We start from the raw sequence: 10,828 nt of genomic DNA, 5'->3' as shown, positions 1-10,828 counted from the left end.
GGGGCCAATTACATCTCCCGTCTCAAGGGCTGAGATGAAAAATATTCAATTTTTTTTGTTGTCAGTGTTCATTTAGGCATGTTCATAGCCTGGTCCATGGCATGGGAGGGACTTGAGAATGGAGACGATGTCCTGGACCTCTTGGCCCTGCTGCCTCACAACATGCCCTTCTGGAAAGAACAAGCATTCCTGTATTTTGCATGTGCAATCACATACATACACAGAAAAACACACACTCTCACAGACATACAGACAGACACACATACACACACACACACAGGCACATATAGGAGGCCTCCCATAGTTAAGGATTTGGTCCCAGTAAGTGGGAGGAGACGAGACAAGTAAAATTAAATAATGGAGGAATTTGCTTTCAGAATATTTTATTTTTCAGAGTCCGGAAGCTTGAGCCAAGGCAGACACCTGTAGGATTCTTCCATGGGCTCACAATTTACCCAAAATGGCCGATTATCGGGCCAGCTATCGGACCAATTTTCCGCCAAACTTTTCGGATCCTCTTAAGCAGCCGACTAAATCTCCCAACACTCTGCACCTGTGAACGAGGAAGAACCAGGATACTTGTGGGGATGGACCCAGGGGTAACACAAGACCGCTCCTCACCTGGACACCCCTTTCCAGGACCACACCAGGAGACTTGGGGCCCCAGTTTGCCCTCTGGCTATGACATTTGGAGCACAAGGTTGAATCCCTACACCCACAGACAGATGAGGAAACTGGGGCCCACAGATGGCAAGGAGCTTCCCAGGGTCACAAGCCCATCCCAGCAAAGCTGGATGGGAGCAGGGGCTGAAAGCACATTACTCTAGTCAGTGCCTCTCAGAATTCAGCACAGTCAGAATCTCCTGGAGGCCTTGTGAAAATGCAAATGGCTGGGCCCCAGCCCAGAGTCTGATTCAGGAGGTCTGAGTGGGACCTGGGAATCTGCCTTTCTGTCAGGTTCCCGGGTGGGGACCCCACTTAGAGAACCACTGCTCTAAGGGACGGCAGAGCCAGTCCTGGAGACCTGGGGCTCGGGTGAGGGAGGGGCCAGGGTAGGAGGGCCTTTCTCTGCTCATGAAGGGGCAGCAGGTAATTGGTCCAAAGGATGTTACACAGTCCAACCCCCCCCAGCAACCCCTGCAGCTCAGAAGGGGCCACTCACCTCATCACAGGTGATGTTCATTTGGCCCTTGACCTGGTCCAGAGTGACTGTCCCCACACACTGTTTCACCAGCTGGAAGGGGAGGCTCGGGTCAAACTGGAACCACCAGGCCATAACCTCCCAGCCTCACACCAGGGGCTGGAAATGGTCTCCAAGCCCCTGTTCAGTTCCCAGTGAGCTCTCAGCCCCCAGCCTCACCCCATTCTCCTTGAAGTCACACTGCTCCGGGGGCTGCTGCGATGTCCTGGGGCACACGGTCTCCTTCACCGTGAAGCTTACAGGCTTTGGGGTGTCCGGGTCCTCGTCCTGGTCCAGGATCAAAGTGGGGTGACGAAGCTGAGCTCATGCTCCCTTCTCTGATCTGTCTCCCTGCCCCCACCTAGACGGCAGCCTCTCCAGCCCCTCCTGTGTGCCTGGCCCTGGGCTTGGTGCTGGGTGCACAGGGGAAGGGGACAGAGCCCACTTCTGGCCTCGTGTGCACACAGAGAGCAGGAGCGGACCTCACACCAGCTCTGATGAGAACACCTTCCCCACGGAGGGGCGGAGGCAAGTCAGGGACCACTTGCAAGGAAACACCTTGTCACTGGAAACTCGAGGCTGAGCAGAGCCCTCCCTCATAGGGAGACAACGAGGAGCAGAGGGGACTTTAGCAGGGAGGCCACATGGCAGAGCCAGTGACCACCCTCTATCCCTGGAGCTCGCAGAAGGCCCTTAAGCCCGAACAGGGTGTACAGGGCGCCTGTTCCCACAGTAGAGATGCTAAGGCAGGAAGCCTCATGCTGGGAGGGGACCCAGCTCTGGGAAGGTATCCTGGAAGAGGTGGGAGCCCACCTAGAGGGAGAAGTTCCTTCCTGACAGGAGGTACAGCCTGAGCAGAGGCGGTGACAGCGTGGCCAGGGCTGGCGGGAGACGGCCACCTCCCCAGGCCCCTCCTGACTCACGGCCTTGGGAGGTGGGTCCAGCTCCAGGAGGCGGTAGAGATTAGCTTCTGAGGACTGCTCGTTGAGGCGATCCACAGCACGGAGCACAGCTTCCCTGTAGCTGAGGGCCTGGGCGCTGGCCGAGGGCACCACTAGTCCCAGCAGCAGTAGCCACAGTGGCCACCGCCCCAGGGCGAGGCTGGCCCTCTGAGTCTCCATGGTCCCCAAGTCGGTCTCCTCCCAGTATGCAGGACCGTCCTTTACGCCCTCCTGGGCCTGATGCAATGGCCCAACCACACGTCTCCCTGACCTGCCCCATCCCTGATCTCCTCCCCGGCTGTGAGCTGGACTTGCCTCAGCTCCTGCTGTTGCCTCACGGGATTGCTGGGCAGTGGGCAAGGGAAGCCTCCTGTGAAGGTGAAGAAATGGTTTCTCCATCTCCCTGACAACATCTTGGCCTCTCCTGGGGCCCATGGGGAGTGTCATAGGCAGGATTGCTCAAGAGCGTTGAGTCCTTCAGGAGAGGGAGGACCAGGCTCTGTCTTACGTCCCCTCTGCCTCCTCACTCTGGCCTCCGCAGGAATAGGGTAAAGGAGTGTATTCGGCACCAACCTCCAACTCCAGGCACTGTCTGGAACCCAAGCGGCACTCAGTTAACGTTTGATGAATGGATGACAGCACCAACCCCTACTAGAGTCTTACCCGCCCAGCCTGTCCCTAGGCAGACTTCAACCTCCACCTTCCTGTCCTTGGGTCCAGCCCTCCACCAGTCAGGGGCTTGGCTGCATCTGTCTCCTGTCCTGGATTCATCCACACTGTTTTCTGGGTCAAATAGTTCTCCACAGGTCCCCACCAGACATGGCCTGTTCCCCTGACCCCTCCTCAACCAAGCATGGGAGGGGTCATCTGCACTGGGACCCCAATTCACTGCCGTCTCTCACACTCCAGGCCACTGCAGGCTGGCCAGTCCTCACTGGATCCAAATTCACACTCAAGCCTTGTCTTCGACTATACAGACTCTGGGGACCCCTCTGTCCTCCTGAAATGGCCCTTGACCAGTTCTCCCCTGATGCCCCTCTCCTGGGTGCCCTCCTGCCTCCCCCGTGGCTCCTGCTCGGTCTCCTCCAAGGACCCTCCTCCTAAGAGGCAGGGCTGGCACAGGTGCATCCGGGCTGCTTCTCCTCCCAGTCCTCACACACTCCTGGCCAAACCCCTTCTCAAGATACCAGTTATCAAGGACACACATCACTGGTCTGTATCTCTGAGCTCAAGACTCCCATGAGTGCCCCTGGTTGTCCGCACTGGGCTGTTGGCTGCTGTTGGCTGGGTGCCGCCGCAGGAGCCCTGAGCTGAAAGCCTGGGAGCCCCACCTGCTCCTTCTTCCTCCTGAGGACACTCCCTCTGGCCTCCCACCAGCCCGGCCCAGCTCCTACCACCGTCTTCTCTCCTCTCAAGCGTAGCCACAGCCTCCGGACTCCACCTTCTCTGGTTCCAGGCTCTCCCCAGACCACTGTCCGCCCTCCGCACCATTGTCTAGGGGCTCACGGCAAGCACCGATGTGGCCATTTTCCCCGCTGCCTTGAGGCAGGGGCGTCAGGGTCTGGGTCTTGATGCTCCCTGCTGCCCTCAGCCCCTGCCCTGCAGGCCTCAGGTGTCAGGCTGCCCCATCCACCGCAACCACTCAGACAGAGCTGAGCCCCCTGCTCTTCCCCGTCTCTGCGCCTGATCCCTCTGCTTGCGCTGCCCTTCCTGGGGAAGGCTTCCCTGACCTCCAACCAGAAATGGCACCTCCTCCTCTTGGCTCCCACAGCCTCAGGAAGTCTCTTCTGATTTGACCCCCAGTGGCTCCCTGTCCAGTGCTGTGGATCAGACACCAGGCTGCGGGGGCCAGTGTGGGAGGTGGTGAGAACACAGCCAGAAAGATCATGGGCCAAAGCAATAGAGGGGCCACAGGCCAAGAAGGAGATTCTTGTACAGTTTTCTGGAGGAATGACCATGTAGTTGTGAGGCCTGGAGTAGCTCCTGGACTCAGCCTGCCTGCAGGACTCTTGGGGGCATGGCCAGGGCACCTCAGAAGGTGGCAGCCTGGATGGATGGCGCTGGTTGCACACTCAGCCTTGGAGAAGGAAGGAGAGCTGGGCTTCTGTGCAACCTGGTTTCACAGTCCAGGTGTTGCCCCAGGGGCCTCTTGGTCAATTTGTGTCCTTCCCCCAGGTCAAGGGAAGAAAAGGAGGTGATTACAGTAGAAAATAATTAGCAATTCACATGGTTACTGGGTGTCTGTAATCCTCCCTTTGCTTTCCTGCCTCTGCACCATTGCATTTCCTAAACCTTAGGACTGAGGTCCCCTTCCCTATCCTTCCATGGGAACAGGCAACCGGTTGTTCAAGGACAAGGTCTGATAAAGGAGTCAACCCTGGGAAAGACCTTGGGAGCAACTGGCCTATAACTGATGCTCCATAAAGAGCAGCTATTAGTATCAACAGGCCAGAAAGCCGTCCCCATGGCTACCCAGGACCTTAGACTCTGGAGTCAGGCAGACGTGTGTTTGAATTCTTGGTTTGCCTCTCACCAGCTGTGACTTCCTTGCAAATACTCTGCTCTGGTGGAACTCTCAGCAGCAAGGGAGAGTGAACCCAACTCCAATGGCCTCAGAGAAACCCACATGGCTCCATTTTCCTGCAGTTCTCTCTCTGGGCTCTTGCTTAGAGAGAGAGAGAGAGAAGCAGGGGGAGAGGGGAGCGGGGGGCGGTGGGGTGGATAAAGGAGCAGCATCAAGAGAGGGAGGATCTCTGAGGCCACAGTAGCTGTGCCCTGAGATGGTCAGGCTGGGCCCTGGGCACTCTCCCCATGCCCCCTCCTAACCCAACAGAGGACACACCAGCCAAGAGATGGGAGCAGAGGCTCCTGCAGAGGCTGCTGCAAGAGTGTTGTCACCACCTCGTCCCCAACCTGGGGCTCCCACTTTTCCCAGCTCCCCTCTATTTCCCCGCCCAGTCTGGTTGAGCCAGCCTTCCTTCCCCATCATGCTCTGCACTTAAAACCCCCAAATGGACAAAGCACAGCCTCACCTGTGTTTAGACACATCCTCATCCCGGCCCCAGAGCCCAGGACTTCCAGGCAAACAGAGCAGAGTGGTTAAGAGAAGGAGCAGGGCCAGGGCTGAGCGCCCTGGCTTCTGGTCCCCCGGTTCTGGCCTCTGCCCAACCTGCTGACCACCTAGGTCAACTTAAACCAGACTTTCACCAGCTGCCCCTCCTTCTCTTTGTCTGTAAAATGGAAGATTTCTTACCGTTGCACAGAAGGCCCTCCTCTCCCCCATGGAGAAATTCCTCCCATCCGAAGTTCAAGGTGAGGTCCAGAGACTCAGTCTCCATAGAGCCTTCCCCGACTCCTGGGGATAAAGGGGGACAGCAGCCGTCCACTCCATACCCAGCCCCCTGGACATGCTCACTTGGAGAAGCCTGGCACAGTGCAGGCCATTATCAGTGTCCCCCCAAGAAGTCCCACTTTTCAGGAGCCTCCCTCATGGACGCTCACTCATGTGCATGAGGACAAAGGAAGCAAGATGCGTCCTGCATCTTCTTTTTGCCTACTTGGGGACTGGAAACCTTCCAGACATGTGTCGGTGGGAATGCTCTGTCCTTTCTATGTCCTAGAGTGCAGCCATTTAAAAAGAATGATGTGTAAACTCCACAAATATCCATCAATAGTGAAAGTAAATGTATTCTGGTATATTCGTACAGTGGAATACTAACTAAGCAATAAAAATTTGCCCAACTATAATACATACAAAAACATGGTAGATTCTCACAAACATGTTGCATGAAAAAATTGTGCACAATACAGTATATATGTTTTTGTTTGTTTGTTTGTTTTTGACTACAATTTCTGCCCTAGAAATTAAATTTCTAAGACATAGTTCGTCATGTGTGCAACACTGTCTACATGAGAACATTTGGAGCAGTATTTCTTTTTTTTTTAATTTATTTATTTTATTTTATTTTATTTATTTATTTTTGGCTGTGTTGGGTCCTCGTTGCTGCACGCGGGCTTTTCTCTGGTTGCGGTGCGTGGGCTTCTCAGTGCAGTGGCCTCTCTTGTTGCGGAGCACGGGCTCTAGGATGCGGGTTTCAGTAGTTGTGTCTCGCGCTCCCTAGAGCAGAGGCTCAGTAGCTGTGGCGCACAGGCCTAGTTGCTCCGCAGCATTTGGGATCCTCCTGGACCAAGGCTCGAACCCGTGTCCCCTGCATTACCAGGCGGATTCTTAACCACTGCGCCACCGCGGAAGCCCCTACAGTATATATGTTATAGTTCAGTTTTCTATGAGTTTCAAATTCTGACAACACTAATCTAAGGGTTTCAAAGTCAGGGTCATGGTTATGGGGAAGGGGTAGCAACTGGAAGGGAGATAAGATCTCTAGGTGCATTACAAAAATGTATACATACAGCAAAAACTCCACAAGACGTACACTTATCATTAGTGCACATTTGATATGTACATACAATATTTCAACTCCCTGGGCCTGGTGGGCTCCTGTCCTACTCTGACCACTTTGTAAAATCCTCAATGCCGCTTGGCTTACAGCACCACGCCCACCCCACTCCCCTCCTGCACCACCACCCTGGACGCCTCGGGCTCGTCTCTCTTCTCTGCACATCAGGCCCCGCACCTGACCCACCTGGGACGAGTGGATGAACTCTGCACAGCTCCACCGCCATCACAGGCCACGTTCCCCAGAAGCAGAGCCTCAGCTGGGAAGTGAGAGGCATCTGATTTATTGAGGGGTGTTGTCGGGAGGAGGGAGGTGGAGGGGAGCAAGATAGGGCAGAGGAAGGAGCTGAGCAGGGACGTGTTCTACCCTGAGACGAGCTTCAGCCTCACCCACAAAAGCCTGGAACCCCTGCTTTAGGACTGACTGAGGCGGGGGCTGGACTTTGATGTCCCCTCATAGTCAGTCCCCATCCACAGGCTGAGGGCAGAGCGGACACAAACCCCCAGGCATCTCCTGGGAGGCTGTGAAGGCAGCTGTGAAGGGGACACCTGTGAGCCATTAGCATCCGTATTGCACATTTCAAACAGCTGGGGGACGGGGTGTAGCCACCCAGTGAGGGGGACCTGGGCAGGGCACTCACAGCACCTACTGCCCAGTGCCCCACCCAGGGACCAGCATCCCACTGGCACCTAAGAACCAATGTGGTCAAAACCGAAGTATCACGTCCCCCAACTCTCATCTCATACCTACACCAGGACACTGACCAGCCCAGTACCAGGCTCTCAGAACCCACCACCTACATTGTCCAGCCTGTCAGGGAATCAACCTGCTTCATCGTCTCTGCAGTGACTCCATCCCAGTCAGCCCAACACTCTGCCAGCCTCTTGGGCAACCCTCCTTCCATTCTCTCTTCCCTCCTCTCCCCTTGGCCACTGCATGGGGGGACACATCCTTGCTGGGCCCCTCATGATTCACCCTTCGTGGACACACACACACACACACACACACACACTGAAGCCAGGGTGATGGCTAAGATGGACAAGGATGTGCTCTCCCCGTGCTAAAATCATCACTGGTTCCCTAGTGCCCCTTAGTACCTGGGTTTGTCCATCTCTCCACTTCCACACTGACCCACCCCTTGCATGCCTCACTTGCGCACTGAACTGAGTGTCACTTCTCACTTCTACTGTGCCGGTCACTGTGACTTCGCCTAAGCAGTTTCCTCCTAGGAACACTCTCCTTTCCCCCATGCTGGGCTGGGGTCCACTCAATTCCATGCTTATAAAACTGCGGGCATTACTTGCCTATGGAACTCACCATCCAGATGTCTACTGTTAGGAGAATTGACAAGCCAGGGTACCATGACTTGATGCTCCAGGGAATCCATGAAAGGGTCCGATACTTGATTTCTCAGGTAAGTGGTCCTATGATACTCTCACCAGTCAATCACTTTAGAAGGCTCTGGCAAGGCATGCAGACTTCCAATCTCAGGCTCAGATGAAATGAAATGTAAGCATCCATTCCTTTCTGGTATCATTTGTCATGTATGCGTGTTGAGGGCCTAGTCCCTGGCAAGGGACATCTGGCCAACATCCATGTAAAATATGAAAGTGTTACTAAGAGGGGGTCCGGTTGCTCGCCGCTCTGAAGCTGATAAAGAGCCTAGGTTGGGGACTTCCCTGGTGGCACAGTGGTTAAGAATCCCCCTGCCAATGCAGGGAACACAGGTTCGAGCCCTCGTCCGGGAAGATGCCACATGCCACAGAGCAACAAGGCCCGGGTGCCACAACTACCGAAGCCCGCATGCCTAGAGCCCGTGCTCTGCAACAAGAGAAGCCACCGCGATGAGCAGCCTGCGCACCGCAACCAAGAGTGGCCCCCGCTCGCTGCAATTGGAGAAAGCCCGCGTGCAGCAACAAAGACCCAACGCAGCCAAAAATAAAATAAATAAATAAATAAGTTTATACCAGAAAAAAAAAAAAAAAAGAGAGAGAGAGAGAGAGAGACTAGGTTGGTGGAAAGGAACGTTTGCTCAGAGGTGGTAAGGGGAGTAGGGGGACTCCTGTCCAAAGGCTGAATGACCCTTCCACTGCCAATCAGTGGGCAAGAGCTTTTATAAGCGGAGGGAGGAGGCTACATGCAGAAATAGCACGGTCAACTCTGACACTCATCTTGAAATTGCTCATGTGGTGATCTGACCAGTGTCATCTTGCTTGTTTTAAGTACAGTTAATCTTCAGTTCCAGGGCTGCTTAGTTTCCATTTCTTTGAGGCCAGTTCTTGGAATTGTGGCAGCTTATGTCATGGCTACAGCCTGGTCATCATGTAGTTAACTTCTTCCACCTGGTGGGGTTTCAGTATCTACAAAACAGCTCACAGGATATGGCTCAGAACATTATCTATAGCCCTTGAGGAGGAACGAAAGGTCCTTGAATTTGCTGAATGACTAAACTATTATTATTTGGTCTTGTTGAACTGTTTTCCTTTCTTTCTGCATTTTCTCACTTCTTTGAATAAACTTCTTCTCTGGCTAAAGCTTTTTTCACAGGCAAAAGGCAAGTGGAGGACATGGTGGGGAAGGACCATAGGGTCTTGCTTCATTTCAAAAGGACAAGGCAGGGCTGAGGATAGAGAAGGGATGCCATGGAAGCAGGAAGGGCAATCATGAGGGACAATTGGAAACAGATGTGATCAACACAGACCCCATAGCATCCTGATGAGTGATCCCTCTCTCAGGGTGGGCAGTGATGTACCAGCTATGACAAAAATGATAGGTAACATTTGCTGATTTCCATGATGGAAATACTTCCACCAAGGCCAATTTCAAGCTACCAAGAGTTTAACAACGAGCTCAAAAAAATCCTGACCATTTAACAATTGGCACTGGCAAGCCTGTATCCTCTGGCACAGACACAACACAGCCCCCTGGGTGTCCTCTGTAAAGTTTCCTCCCTCAACTTGGGTTGATGTAGAGTGAGAAGCAGGAGGTTCCTCTAGCCTGCCTGAAATCAGCCCCACCTGCTCACCAAGAGGAGACAAGCCTGACAGGTAACAAAGTAAATGCTCTGTGAGATCCTGTCCTCTGTCCCTCTCAGAGAGGGGAATCTGTGTCTTGGTTCAGGTTGGCCCACAAGCAGACCTAAGACAAGCATTTAGTGGAAGTAGTTTGTTTGGGAGGTGATTCCAGAAAGCTCCAGCACGAATGTAGAGAAGGGAGACAGGGCAGGACCCGAGTCAGAAGAGGACATGTCAATGAACAGGTCACAGAAGTGGGCAACAGGGGCTCAAGCCAGCTGGGGACCTCAGGGGGAGGTGTGACACGTCTGGGAGTGGGCCCCCCAAGGAGTGAGGAAGAGGAGGTATTTTTCCACTAAGTCCCCCCAGTGGTTGGTTGAGGCTGCTCCCTGGGTTCAAACTCCCCAATGTTTCCAGTCTGCCCCAGAGCAAAGGTCAGCTAGAGAATGAGGAGGAGACAGGATGTGCACAGTGTCTGAAACACCCAGGCACACAGAGATGTGACCCGTGTGTCACTCTGTGTGTCTCTCACATTCATGCAGAGCTGTTCACCCAGATGAGCAGCATGCTTGTTTTTAATGGTGCAAATTTTTGTACCATGTGATCCCTACACACAAGCCCACCACAGAAATCTGAGACCCAGCTGAAGAAACAGTGATGTGTTCAATGCCAGAGGAAAAGCCAGGAGGGGTAGGCTTTCCCAGGCTTCAGATTGTCAAGGAGAAGTGGAACGCTATGGGCATTGTACCTGTAGGCTTAGCCCTGAGACTGAACTGCGTCTCTGTGAGTGTTTAACAACTGCCTGGCCCCTCCGGACTGTCACCTCCATGTGAGCAGGGACAGCATCCCCACCAGCACTGCACACAGAGCAGGTCTCCTTAAGTCCCTACTGGGGGTTGGAGGAGGAGGGCAGAGGCGTGTGAAGGGCATGGGAGGGACCCGAGAATGGAGACGCTGTGCTGGACCTCTTGGCCCTGCTGCCTCTCCCCATGCCCGCCTGGAAGGAACAGCTGCCTCACCCATGACTGTATTTACAGGAGTTATCACACACACACACCCCTAAGAGGTCCTGGTAAGTTGGAAGAGGGGAGACAATTGAAATTGAAGGCTGGAGGGAGTTGTTTTCATAAGATTTTACTTTTCAGATGCTGACTCAGGGTGAAGCAGACTCTAAGAACTCTTCCCTGGCCTTCCGATTCACCAAAAGCTCTCTTGGGGGAGTTATCTGCATGTTGT

At 54.0% G+C, this 10,828-nt stretch overlaps 1 protein-coding gene across 1 annotated transcript; it reads right to left on the bottom strand.

The window, feature by feature from the left end:
* Nucleotides 1-451: 451 nt before the first annotated feature.
* On the bottom strand, nucleotides 452-2,307 carry LOC118903785 (cathelicidin-6-like). Its single transcript, XM_036869230.1, has 4 exons — nucleotides 2,104-2,307; nucleotides 1,361-1,468; nucleotides 1,163-1,234; nucleotides 452-553 (listed from the first exon to the last, which is right to left on the bottom strand). The coding sequence occupies exons 1-4, from the start codon at nucleotides 2,299-2,301 to the stop codon at nucleotides 452-454; spliced, it is 480 nt and encodes a 159-aa protein (XP_036725125.1). The 5' UTR covers nucleotides 2,302-2,307.
* Between the last annotated feature and the right edge of the window lie 8,521 nt (nucleotides 2,308-10,828).

Source organism: Balaenoptera musculus, chromosome 11 (assembly GCF_009873245.2).
Source record: "Balaenoptera musculus isolate JJ_BM4_2016_0621 chromosome 11, mBalMus1.pri.v3, whole genome shotgun sequence".
Classification (NCBI taxonomy): Eukaryota; Metazoa; Chordata; class Mammalia; order Artiodactyla; family Balaenopteridae; genus Balaenoptera; species Balaenoptera musculus.
This window is presented reverse-complemented; position numbering and strand designations above follow the sequence as displayed.